General features: G+C 39.5%; 1 protein-coding gene across 2 annotated transcripts in view; it reads left to right on the top strand.

Moving 5' to 3' along the window:
- The first annotated feature begins 285 nt into the window (after positions 1-285).
- Positions 286-14,063, top strand: part of PITPNB (phosphatidylinositol transfer protein beta) — a 65,631-nt gene continuing 51,853 nt past the window's right edge. For both annotated transcript variants that reach the window (XM_019643209.1, XM_019643208.1), the window contains exons 1-3: positions 286-378; positions 6,270-6,300; positions 9,102-9,247. In XM_019643209.1, coding sequence (XP_019498754.1) covers positions 359-378; positions 6,270-6,300; positions 9,102-9,247 — 197 coding nt within the window. In that variant the 5' untranslated portion in view covers positions 286-358. The remainder of the gene's footprint in view (positions 379-6,269; positions 6,301-9,101; positions 9,248-14,063) is intronic.

Here is a 14,063-nt window from a genome sequence, read left to right on the forward strand (position 1 = left end):
AACACTCACCAGAAGGTTTAGGCTCCTCAGACGCCCCGAGGGAACTTGGCTCCAGGGAGGAGCTTTATGGGAGGAGACCAGCGACCTCGCGCCGGCTTTGCGCAGTCGCAGTACAAGCCGCACGCCCTCCGGCCGGCCGCGCAACCGCAGTGGATGTCTCGTGCGCCCAGGGTGGGGCGCGGAACTGAGGCGGAGCTAGCCCCTCTCGCGCGCTGACACGACGGGTCTCGGCGGAAGGGTGTGGACGCGCAGGCGCCGAGGTGAGTCGGTGGTCAGGGAGGCGGGGCCACGCAGGCGCCCTGAGCGGTGGTAGCGGCGGCGGTGGTAGCGGCAGCAGCTGTGAGGGGGTTCCGGGAAGATGGTGCTGATTAAGGAATTGTGAGTGGGTCCGTGGGCGCGAACAAGGTTCCAGGACAGTCGTGGTGGGAGGTTCATTGATTGAGAAACGGTGGAATATTCCTGAGAAGGAGCGAGCCGGCCGCTTCCTGCGCGCGCCCCCTCCTCTCGGCCTGCGCCCCCGGCCCACTCGAGGCCCCTCCACAGCGCGTCCCCAAAACCCCCTTCCAGGCGTTGCTGTGGTAACACTGCTGCAGTCTCCCCCGGGGCGGAGGCGGCTGTATCCTGGCCGGAGCGCGTGTCTGGGGAAGGCGCGGCCGGGAGTTTCCGCTGGGACCCGCCTTCTCCCCAACCCCCCATCCCCGGGCCCGCCGGTGAGACGGCGGGTGGGGAAGACGCTGTGGGTCTGACTGTGATTTGCCGTCTGGGGTGGGGCCTTTCTGAAATCCGCGGAAGATAAGCTTGTCGGGTGAAGGCAGCCCTAATGTTTGAACTCGAGGTGGGACGTAGGTGCCCCGAAGTTCATGCAGGAGCTTCGGGAGTCCCGAAAACCTGCGCTCCACGGGGCAGCTCAGTTGACTTGACAGCAGAGCCATCTCTCTGCTCCTGAGTCTCAGTTTCCACATCTTTAAGGTGGGGGCTCACTCTGGGCTCCACCTACTTAACCGGGTTGAGGTGGGGTGTTAACACGTGTGTCAAATAGAAGGGTTTCCAGGTGCATTAGACCGGCAAAGTGATTTTGTTGAAAAATTCCGGTATTTCCTACCCTCAAGGACTGAATATCACAGGAAATCTGGTTGGCAGTGATTGTTCATCTGTCACAGCTGGTTCGTTTCGTCGTCATCCCTTGGGCAACTAGGGATTTCAAGTATGGCCTGCTCTTTAGTTTTTCATATGCTCCTTTCACTTGAAACTCTTAAACATTTTGGATTAATTTCGTTATCTCCAGACACCTTATTTTTAGTGTTCTCAAACTTCCTTTAAAAAGGAAACGACTCCTGTTGCTTCTCTGCTTAAAACCCTGGAAGGATTCCCTATCTCGCTGAGAATAAAAGCCAAAGCCTTTACAGCAGCCTAAGAGGTCTTATACTATTTTCTTTTTGGCTCTGATCTCATTTATTACCTTTGCCCATTCCAAGCTCACACGCTTGCTTGCTGTTCCTCCGCCACCCTAGGAAAATCAGTTCAGTGCCTTTCTGCTTGTTCCCTCTGTCCGAGTGCTCTTCCATTATCTCACCACTCGCCCCCTTCATGCTATTTCTTAAATATCACCTTCTTAGGGAATTCTTCTCTGAAGACCTAATTGCAATCCCCATCTTTTGGTATCTGCCTTCCCTGCTTTATTCTCCGTAGTAGCAATTATCACCATCTACCATGCAATACAATTATTATATTTTCTATTTTACTAGATGTATTCTCTTTCTACACATAAGCTCCATGAATTTGTCTACTTTGCTCACTCCCATATCCCCAGCTCTTAAAATAGGCCCTGGCACATAATAAATAAGTGCTCAGTAAATATTTGTTAAATTAATGAAAAATTATAATTGAGTCAGTGACAGGTATTCTGAGAAAGGACACCTTTTCAGTTAAAGCTTATTTATAGTATTGAACTTTGGATTTACGTAAAACTTTTCTGCCAGGTTGTTTATACAGTTTATGCAAGCGTTATCTCATTTATTGCTCTGACATCTTTGTAATGTAGGTAGGTGGCAGATATTAAGACAAGTAGAGGAAATAAGACAGAAGAAAATTGACTTGGCGCAAGTCACATAGCAAGTGATTTGCAGAACTGATTTTAAATCACAGATCTAGTCATTTTGCTTTTATTAGAATTATTTCCTCCCTCCTAAAATGTGAATTAGGTGTTTAGTAGATTCTGTTGATAGTTATGTGAGGCGTGTCCAGCCCACCATCTAGTCTCGCATACTAAGTACTCAGTGTTGTTGAATGAAAAAAATATTCTTACTTGCAAGTCAGCTTTTCTAAAATTGTTTTTGGTCAGGAGCAGTGAATACATCATTGCTATGTGAAGATGTTGGTAAACTTAAAATTCTTTGGCAAATGTTTGTTGTTTTTAAAAATGCCATCTATTTTTGACATGAATTAAAAGGTTAGAACTTACCTTTCAGGGTGGGGCGTTCCCTTCAAGTTATTACTTAAGCAATAGATGAAGTTGCCATTAGCATAAAGTCCTGGTTTTAAAGAACTAGTTGCCAGTTCCACTTGGAAAATTATTTTCATGAGGATTTGTAGAGAAGTTTGAAAGTTTTCAAATACAGGCATAGCTCTTAGATACTGCGGGTTTGGTTCCACACCACCGCAATCAAGTGAGTATCACAGTAAAGCGAGTCACACGAATTTTTGGTTTCCTGGTGCATATAAAAGTTATGTTTACACGATACTGTAGTCTGTTAAATGTGCAATAACATTGCGTTTTTAAAAATGTACATACATTAATTAAAAATACTTTATTGCTAAAAAATGCTAACCATCATCTCAGCGTATTGGAAAAATGGTGCCAGTAGACTTGTTCAACACAGGGTTGCCACAGACCTTGAATTTGTAAAAAACGCAGTATCTGTGAAGTACAGTAAAATGACGTATGCCTGTTTAGTTTTCCCCACTATTCAAAAGTAGAGTGTTTCAATGAACCTTTCACTAACCAAAATGGCGTAAAGCAAAGAAGCAGTTATCATTAACTTACAGTTACCCTTGGAACAGTGTGGGGTGTGGGGGAGTTAGGGGCACTGACCCCACTGCCACAGTTAAAAATCTGAATATAACTTTTGACTCCTCAAAAACTTAGTTGTGCCTTGGTACCTGCTGGGGATTGGCCCCAGGACCCCCCCAGGTACCAAAATTCTGCCGATGCTTGGGTCCCCTATATAAAAGAGTGTAGATGATGCATACAGTCTGCCCTCTGCATCTTCAGACTCCCAACCACGGATTTAAACAGCTATTTAATGAAAAGAAATCTGTGTGTGAGTGGACTCACGCAGTTCAAACCTGTATTGTTCAAGGGTTAGCTGTATATGAAAAATTTTTGAGCATTCCCAGACCCAAAAAAAGAACCTACAAAATCTTACCAAATACACTTAATTGCAACCAGTTTTATGCCAAGTGTAATACCCTTATGAGCTCTCTTACACTTTTTTGATATCTTAGGACACATCTTGCTAACAGATGCACACAAAAAAATCAAGATAAAGCAGAGATGCTCACAGACACAGTTCAAAGCTCTGGCAGCTTGATGCTGAGATCCTGGGGAAGGAGATTGGCGGGGCCATTCTTGCTGCCAACAGTCTTGAGCTGCCTCTGTGACAGCTCCTGCAAAACAAATGCTGAACACTATTTTCTCTTTCCTTTTTTTTTTTTTTTTGTGAAACTGAAAAAAATCCTCAGTGTTATTTCTTTCTATTAACGAAAACAGGTACTAATGTAGATCTTTCATAAAAGAAAGTGGTGTACTTTCAAAATGTGGGGGATACCTGTACTGCTTTTAGACTAGTCTTAGAAAATCAAAACCTGTCTGTTCCTTCTCTTCTACATTTTATTAAGCAAATCTTGAAGAAGTTACTTGACTCATCACTCATTCAGAATACCTTAATCAGTCACTTGCATTTTGTGAAATAAGTCTCCCTGGAAGTGTAATTTATATAAAAGTAGGTATCTTCCTGCTAGTGAGTAGTTGCTGAAATTCCTCAGTGTAGATTCTTTGGTTTCGTGAAACTTGAGGGAAGTCTAACTCTTTGCTCTGTATTCCTTCCTTCCATTTCCTCTGCAGCGCATCATCTTGGTTCAGACCTTCGTAAGCCCTTGCCCATCCTCCCAAAAGATGGTTTTTCCCAACATTCTTGCTTCTCAATATTTTTAACCACCTACAGATTACTTCTTCAGGATAGCTGTAGTTATGTCTCTTAACTTTTTTGGAACAACCTCCCAGGATTCCTTGTTTCCTGATACTTTTTTTTTTTTTAGATTTTTTTTTTTTAATTGGGGAATTGGGGGATAGGAACAGCGCTGGGGAATTGGGGAAGAGGAACAGATAAGTTGCTGTCGTTTTGTTCTTCAGTCTAGTTGTGGAGGACGTTGCTTCACTGGCTCAGGTTGGCACCATCATTGCGCTCTTCCCGGACGAGGCAGATCAGTCGCCTGCTTCTGGACAGCTGCTCACTGCGGCTGCTGGCCGCTCACGCTGGCTACACACGGTAGCCCATGGCAACCCACTGCCACAGGGGCTGCAGCCTACGCCGTCGCCGGCAACTCATGGCAGCCCAGCTCCAGGTTGAGCTGTTGTTCAGCATCTTAGCTGTGGAGGGCAGTGTTACTGGCCCTCATATGTGGGATCCGAACCGGGGCCCTCTGGCATCCCAAACCAGTTCTTAACCATCGCGCCACTCGGCCGGCCCTCCTGATACTTTTAATAGATTTCTTACCATTATATTGCAGGCTCTGAAAATATTTTCCCAACCTGTATCTTTGTCCATATCTTCCTGTGTCTTCCAAAATATGCTCCCAACCCATATCCTAATCTTCCTTCCCTCTGACGACCCCACTCCTTCTCCTCAGTTTATTTCCTGTTACTGAGGCAGTGAGCAAGTTTGTGTGTACCTGGAGGAGACAGCTAAAATTTAGACTAGGTTTGGAAGGACTTCGTGTAACAAGTTTACTCTTGATGAAAGTAGAAATTAGTAACCATCGTGAGTTTGAGAATATTCATTGTTTTTAGATGGCCGTTATCAGAAAGACAGAGTGATGAGTGACCTCCAGTAGTCAAGGAGGAGGTCATTATAGGAGACATGTTTTATACATATTGGAGATTAAGGTGATGTGAATATTCAAGCATACATGTTTGAGGAGAATAGGGAGAGAGAAGTAGGTGGAAAGTGCAGCTGAAGAGAAATTGGAATGAGGAAAACTGGGAATTTTCTATAAAATGCAAATCAAGGTGACGGTTGTGAGATTTTCTTTTTTCCCCTGTCCTTATAATAGAGTTAAAATGAGATTTTTAAATGGCACTGCTATAGTAGCTTAATGGTTAGGGGGGAAAGTCTGAGAAGAACCAGGCCAAACAAAAACAAAAAAATTGCTATTTTGGACACCAGCTATTATTATGAGACAATTGATATTCAGGGATGGTTTTCAGAGTTTGTAGTGAAAACTTTCTATAAAAATCTGGAGGTGAAATGCAACATTCTAATATAAAATAATTCACCATAATACTCTTTTTTGAAGAATTCATCTTCAGAAATAGTACCCTCCATGTAGGTCCTTTTGTATGTCCAGTGACAAATTCTGTTGGACAAAACCAAAACACATATCAACCTTATATTGAATTTACCTGGGTTATATTTATAAGGTTCAAGGTATTTTCCATAGTAGTATTTTTTTTATATAAAGTCTAAAGGACCGTTTACTTGTTTTTCTCTTAATAAAGTTGAGGAATAATTGGGTAGTGGGGATCAATTTTTGGAAGCATTCACTCATGAGATTCAAGACATGTATTGCTTGAGAAATATCATAAAAACAAATGAATAGTGTATAGATGGAGAGTGAAACCATACTAAAAATTTCATGAGAGCAACCTGACCAGACATACAAATAATACATTTTATACCCTATAATTTTCAGTGGTGAGTTTTCTCTCCACGCATCTCCTCAGGTGTATGCTTGGGTTCCTAGTATAATGAGGACGCTAAATGCCGGTGATAGTTGAGAGCCTGGAATGATAGTTTTATTTCCCCAGTTAAAAAACCCTTATTTAGAGCTATAGGCATTGCAAAAAACCCTCTTCCATAAATGTTCCAAGCTATCATTGTTCCAGGCTATCATTGTATTTAAAGTACAAGCTCTTTTAAACATAGAGATCTGTGTTTTAAAGCCAACTATTCCATATGTAACATACATTCTTTTACCTTTTGTCTTTTTAGCCGTGTGGTTTTGCCCTGTTCTGTTCAAGAGGTAAGTCATGTTTACTTCCGTGTTTTATTGAGATAGTTCATTTTGATATGTTAATCTCAAGTCATGTCTTTGTTGTATTCATTTACCTTTACATTTTAGTTTATGTGACAAAATGAATTAAGGTGTGTTACAGAGAAGATTACAGATAATTGTAAATGAATGTCTATTCCACTGCTTTGTTTTGGAAGGGTCCAAAGAATGTAGTTTAACCTCCTGTCTAGTGCAGGAATTCTGTCTACAATATCCAAGGAAAGGAGGTTCCAGCTTCAACCTAAGCACTTTAAGGCTAAGAAACTTGCTGCTTAGAGAAGCAGTTTACTTTCCTGTTGGATATTTTATACACTTGTCTTTAAACCAAAACCTGCTTTTCTATAATATTTGACTGTTGTTTAGGTTCCTTCCACTTGAGCAGTGGGAAATGGGCTTATTCTGTCTTGCATATGGTAACCCTTCAGGTTTTGTTTTGGCACTTCTCTCTCCTCCAGTCCCTTTTGTTCCATCTTCTCTGCATGAGGTTACACATTCATTTGGCCTAATATAACATGACCTCTAAACTTCCTCACCAGCTGGTCTCACTACCGCATTTGTTGTACTTATTGGTCTTAAAACAGTATTGCAGACGTGGTCTGACCAGCACATAACTATAAGACATTATTGTCTCCCTTGATCTGCACACAATACAGAAATACACCACCCATTCAGAAGTTGCATGTTCTGCAGTTGTAGCTATCTGTAGTATAGCCAAGAATGAGGATGAAAGCAGAGAAGACTTCTAAGAAATCAGGATATGTATAGCAAAACACGTAAAGCCCTCTGGGTCCTTCTGAAACTTGCATACAGTTTGTACTTGTTAAATTATCTGGTTTTCTTAGAGCTGACAGTAGATTAGAAGCAGTGAATTGGAAGTGAGACAAAACAAACAGATAACCTAAGAAGTGACAGCTGACAAAAGACAAAAAAAAAAATGCAAGAACTAAAAATGAGTAGCTATCTGGCACTGTTTAATGTAGACTGGAACACAGCTGTATATGGCTCAGTAGTGCTTGAGGTTTCACTGTATTAAAACACTCGAGACAAGCCAGGCACTCATATTCTTTACTTGTACAATTGATTGTTTGAACTTGGATGTGGAAATCAGCATTTATTTTTGTTAATTTTTTTTCTTTTGGTTTCAGCTAGTTGGAGCAACTTGTTGAAATCTTTCTGAGTCTTGGTATTGTCACCCAAAATAATCTCAGCTCTGTTATTCTCAGACTTAATAAACATACCTTCTGTCTTTAAGTTAGTCTTTAAAATGATAATGAAAGCCTAGTAGCATACCACAAAATATCAGTCCATTAAGAACATGTTTTTGGATACTGTTGTTCTTTCTTTGTAAATTTTTGTTACTCTGTTCCTGACCAAGATCAAATTTACCCTTTGACTTAGAAACATTTTAATCCTATTTTTTAAATAACAGTGTTGAAAAGTACATTTTGAAGGACTTAAGGATTGATTGTAGCTTTACTGGACTAACACTGATGTTGTATCACAAAAACCAAAAGAAGAAATGCAGCCCTTTCTGCATTCTAAAATCCCTACAGAAACTTAATTTTGGTTTATTTAAGAAATGTGTTTATTTCCAGCTTCCTCCTAAACTCTTCCAAATTGAGAGAAGGGGGAGTGGAGGTGGGGGGCGGGGAGAAAGAAAGAAAAGGGGAGGGGAGAGGAGAGTGTGTGTTACAATTAACCTGCAAGATAGCATCATATTCCCTTTTTAGATATATTTACAGAACTTACAACTACCTCTATTTTTTGTCCCTCACATAAAATGTTGGTTTTGAATTATTAGTTTTTAGAGGTAGCTTTTCTTTAAAAATATGTTTATGAAAAAAGAAAAAAAAAACATTTCTTCTGGCTGTCTTTATCATCGGGAGGAAGACAGCCAGATTTGAAGAGATTGGAGATAAAGCCCTGGTTGAGTCACTAGAAACCAATTAGAACGTAAGAACTTTGCTTTTTATCATTTGTTGGAATGGTTAGTGACTCCACGTTGTCAGAGAACAATACGGCCACTCACAGGTATTGGTGCGGACCACTGAGAATTCTGGTTCACTTTAAGATGAACTAGATAGAAGCCACTGGCAGCAATTTCTTGCCTTTTATGGTAGTACTTGAGTATTTATAATTCTTTAAAAAGTTTGTTTACCAAAAAACTTGATAATTCACAGTTCTGATGCTGTATACCCAGTACTGTTTCTGTTTAAACAGACAAAGGCCAAACTGCATTCGTCTCATATAAATCATGGGAAGAAAGATCCCAGGGGTCTACTGAAATTTGGACTGGAATGGTTCTTTGGGTTTTCAGGGTTTTATTATTACACTTTAAACCCTTCCTCTTTGTTATTGAGAATGGTATTCTGGTTGCTCAGCTTTCTTAATTGACAGTGATAATTATATACATGCCATACCTTTCTTAGAATTTTGTAAAATTAATGAGATATACAAATGTATATTATTCAAAAAATTGAACCAAGTGTCAAGAAGTTTTCTCCATAAGTGGATAGTACGTAGTAAAGCACCAGAGTGTTTGTAATTAGCAGTTTTCTTGAATAATGGAAATCTTGTAAAATACAGTTTTTTGAAGCTCTATGATTATCTTTCTAAACATTAATTTCTAATTTGAGTCATGTTTTCATGTAGAACATACGTGCTGAATGGTTTGGATGTGCTTTTCTATGCCATCTACAGTAAGATTTTAGCATAGAAGTTTCTGCGGTTACTACTGACTTACTGAAATTCCGTACTCTTTGAAATTTCAGTATCAGGTTGGGCAGCTTTACTCTGTTGCAGAAGCTAGTAAGAATGAGACTGGTGGTGGAGAAGGAATTGAAGTCTTAAAGAATGAACCTTACGAGAAGGATGGAGAAAAGGGACAGTATACACACAAGATTTATCACCTAAAGAGGTAAGCAGTGTATCCACATTTGATGTTTAGTCATTATATTAAGTAATTAGGCTTCAGCTACCCAGCTTACTTATGAAGCAGTGTAACTACCTAATTTACTAGTAAATATGCTGATGTACTTTTTAAATTTAATGTGACAATATATTGCATTTTAATTTTTTGAGAGAATTCCCCCTTTATTATTTTTAAATTGTAAAAGTAATATAGCCACTTATAAAAAATTCAAACAATAGAGAAGATAAAATAGAAACTTAGTCCCCACCTCTTGCCATCATATATCTATAACACTAGAAACAGTTTAGAGTTTACCCTTCTGTAAGATTTTCTATACATATTCAAATAAATTTTTTTAAAAACAAAGAGATATCACTTCTATGATTTCTTTCCTACAGCAGTTGGGATCATACCATACATAAGGGTCTACAGTTTGTTTTTCATGCGATGATAGAGCATGAACATCCTTCCATGTTGTTATTTAATGTCGTGTCATTCTTTTTAAAGCTGGGTAAAATTTCTTAGTATGGACATAGCATAAGTTATTTATCCATTCTCTAAATAATAAGTTGACTTGGTATTTTTTGTTGTTTCTCAGCTTTTGTCTTACAAATAATGTTTCTGTGAACATGGTTGTACATAAATCTTTATGCCTTAGGTTACTATTTCTCTAGGAGAAATTTATAAAAGTAGGATTGCTAAAAAAGACATACTCATTTTAAATTCAGATATTATTGCCAGATTGCCCTTCAAGAGTTTGATAGTGTTCATTTTCCCATATTTTGCTGTCTTTTAAGTTTTTGCTGACTTGATACACCGAAAGTAGTCTCTTGTTTAAATTTGCATTTCTTTATTAGTGAGGTTGACTTGTCTTTTCATATTAATTGACCATTTGAATTTCTTGTATGACTTGACTGTTCAAATCTATTCTTTGTTTTTATCTCTGGTTTGTAGAGGTTCTTTTGCACATTCTCCTGAGTTTAGCAGTCTAATCTCTATCTTTGGCATAAAACAGAAATTACATACCAATATTTATCCAAGGACAAAAGACCAGTAATGGTTTTTAAGAGTCTGTTTTGTCAGTAGTCTCCCCAGTTTATTAAAGGTAGGAGGGAGTCTTGGTTATTCTCTTGCCTTTATTCTCTTCATGTTAAAGTGAATAACACCTTGTTTTGTACAGCTCCTTAAAGTTATAGATGACCTGTGGTGATCAGTATTTTTCATATTTTCTCAACTTAAGGCTATTGCTTGGTTTATAGGGACACATGAGTATTAAGTAGGTTATCACTTTATAGAACCTTAAATTTTATTGACATTTTCTCTTAGAACACAGCATGTCTTTGTTGCTGATGCAGGTTTGAATGAAGGCAAAAACTGATCAATCAATTATCCATGGTTTCTATTAATTTGTACCCTAAGTATATCGTTAAAAAAATTTTTTTTTATATTTAGTATTATATTAGTTTCAGGTATACAGCATAGTGGTTAAACTTTAATATAATTTATGAAGTGATCACCTTGATAAATATAGTACCCACTTGGCACCATACATGGTTATTAACAATATTATTGACTATATTCCCTACGCTGTACTTTACATTCCTGTGAGTATATGTTAAACAAGTGTCAATTAAGAGAAAATTTTGGAATTCTAATGGTATAACCTATGTAATATTTATGGCATTGAATTTACTTATGTATACTTGGAGTTCTTTTACTAAGCATTTTTCATTTACTCATTAATTGAATTTTAACAATACATAAAACATGCTTTATTGTAAACATGCACCTCTGGGGGTTAAAAATAAACCCAAAAGTTTGATATATAAAATTTTTTGATGTTCTGTGATGTCCTTATATGAATAAACTTGAAATAGATTCAAAATACCATTCATTTGAAAACTAAGAGTTGGACTATTGGGGAAATGTTTGATACATTATTACATGGAAAAAACCAGTTGCTAAATATGTACATAAATATGTAATATGTTACATATTTTTAAAAAAAACTTAATCAGAAAAAAAGCCTAGAAACAGAGTCATTAAAATGTTAATGTTTTTCCCTTGGTGGTGAGATTATGGGTGATTTTAAAAATTCTTTACTCTTCTGTATTTTTGTTTAATGAGAAAAAAAGTGATAAATATTATTTTTGAAACATTTGATTTAGGTGACACTCCAGCCATAAATAATGAACCTCTTAAGATGAAGAGAGCTATATAAATATAGTTAGTGCAAGAGATATTATTGTTCTGGAGAGCGTACTTGGAGATGAGACGAGGAATTCCTCTCAGGTCTTTAATGGATTAAAGAAAGGAAAAGCCTCGCTCGCTGGAGGCTAGCCTCCCAGCACACTCAGCCTTCTGGAACAGCTTCTTTATTCCTAGAAGGAGCTGAAATCATTCCATAGTACTGTTTGGTTTCACACTTTTATGTATTTATTTACACCTCATTGCAGTCTTGAGAAATAGGCAAAGTACACATTGTATGTAAGAAGACACTAAAGTCCATATTTACCCAAACTCCCACGGCAAATAAGTGGTAGGATGGTGACGGAGACATGCACTCTCTGATTTCTAATGCTCTTTTGGTCACAAGTAGGCAGTCCCGGGTGCCTGACAGCAAGCACTGAACCTGATGACCACAGGTCTCCCATGAGAAGGGAGGGAGGTGGTCTAACGATGGTGATGCCGGCAGAAGACTGGCCTTGTTACACAAAGATGGCGCCTGGGTAAATGGAAGCATGGGGAGACATGAGATAGGAAAGGGAAAAAGGAAAGAAGGGGACAGTGTGGCAGATAATAGCCACTCTGATAGTAATGAAAAACAACTGAAAACTTGTGTGTTAAGAAAGATAAAACGGGCCAACTATCCCTGTAGTCTGGCAGGGGGGAGAATAGTCATGGGGCAAGGGCAGTCAGATTTCCACACTCAGAATCATCAGTGTCACACAGGGTAACTCTATTATGGAAGGGCAAAGAATCACTTGTGGTAAGTTCTGAGACCTTGACTGTGCTGTAGGAAACACTGCAGTGACGTCACAGTGCTCGCAGTGCAGCCCCATCAGACTTATCCTGCAGGGGCATCAGTTTAGCATGCTGAAGACATACCCATAGTTCTTAGGTTTAGAGCGCTCTAAGGAGGCTAAGTATGTGTCCAGTAATATATGGTTCCTTTCCCCATACTTATTCCATGGGGTAACCTATAGTGCCCTGTGCACTGTCACTGTATAGCATCAATGGAATTGCAGACTTGGTGAACTTGGATGGCTAAAGTGATTGGCTAAGACCACCAACACCTTTTACATTTGAGATATTGGAAATTCTTGGGCCCACTTTACCCACTGTAATCAAGGTGTCTGGATTCCCTGGCCAATATGCCTTCCCTTTTCAGCAAAAACACTGGTTGGTAAGATGCACACTTAGTCTCAACCAGAAGATTGAAGAACAATCTTGGCAAGGTATTAAAAAATCTAAAATGTAGTGACCATCTCAAGGGACATTTCAAATGTCTGGTTTCTTTCAATTTCAGATAATATTCTTCTTATGGGATGAAATTCTTTCCCTATCTTTTGATAACTTTCACTAGTGAGAAGTCACCCATGGTAATTCTAAGCATAGAATCTAGTACTTGCTGTGTTTTTAGGGTGTGCTGGTCATTGTAAGTGTTGTAGGTGGGAGCTCATTGATTCCCCATGGCAGTCTTTTCTAGTGAGGAAACTAAGGTTCAGAAAGGTTATGTAAGTAAGTTGCCCCAATGTCACTGCTATTTGGTAGCAGAGAGGGCTGGGAGCCCAGGCTGGCATTGTGACTCTAGATCTTACCTTCTCATCACTTTGCTCTACTACTGAGCCTGGTGGGAAGATTAGAATATTTTCCACTTCCTGAAGTGAACTGCAAAGGAGTTTATAGAGAAATTCTATTTCACCATATCCGATTTCTTATGAGTCTTTAAAGTCTCAAATTTTCTTCCAAAATAAAGTTAAACTCAACAAGGTACTCATGATTATCCACGTATCCCCAGTTGTAATAACTGTCCAGATAAAAACCTTTGGCTGTAAGTAAGTCTCTTCATTGTCTTCCAGAAGTGACCTGTTCAGCCCCTTCGGTTCTTCTGATTTTGGGTTCCTCATAACCTGCTTAGCTTCCTGAGCACAGCTCATATCTGTCCTGTGCACAGGCATTCCTTGACTACTTATATTCTTCCCTAAACTCTCATCACTTTTTGTTACTCTACTCATTTTGCCCTAGTCATGTATTGCCATATGTGTACATATTTGTCTTGTACCCAGTTTACCATAAAAGTTTGAATATGTTTCCGTTGTTTAATATACACCTAATGGTGGATGGTGCGGAGGGAGGAGAGAATTTATTGGGCAAAGAATTGGGAAGCAAGGCAAGGAAATGTGTTGCAACCTTTGAGATGGTATTTCAGAGAAAAACTTGGAGCTCTCCTGAGACATCATAGGAACACATTGACCTTTTTTTTTCTTCTTTTTTTATTGGGGAATCAGGGGAAGGGGTCAGACAAGTTGCTGTCCTTTTGTTCTTCAGTCTAGTTGTGGAAGACACGTTACTTCACTGGCCCATGTTGGTATTATCATTGCACTCTTCCCGGGTGAGGCAGATTGGTCGCCGGCCTCTAGACAGCGGCTCTTGGCAGCTCACACTGGCTGCCAGCCGCTCATGGTAGCTTATGGCAGCCCACTGCTGCAGGAGCTGCAGCCTATGCCGTCGCTGGCGACTCACAGCAGCCCAGCTCCAGGTCGAGCTGTTGTTCACTTACCTTAGCTGTAGAAGGCAGTGTCACTGGCCCCCATGTGGG

The sequence above is a fragment of the Hipposideros armiger genome, unplaced genomic scaffold (genome assembly GCF_001890085.2).
Source record: "Hipposideros armiger isolate ML-2016 unplaced genomic scaffold, ASM189008v1 scaffold_75, whole genome shotgun sequence".
Taxonomy (NCBI): domain Eukaryota; kingdom Metazoa; phylum Chordata; class Mammalia; order Chiroptera; family Hipposideridae; genus Hipposideros; species Hipposideros armiger.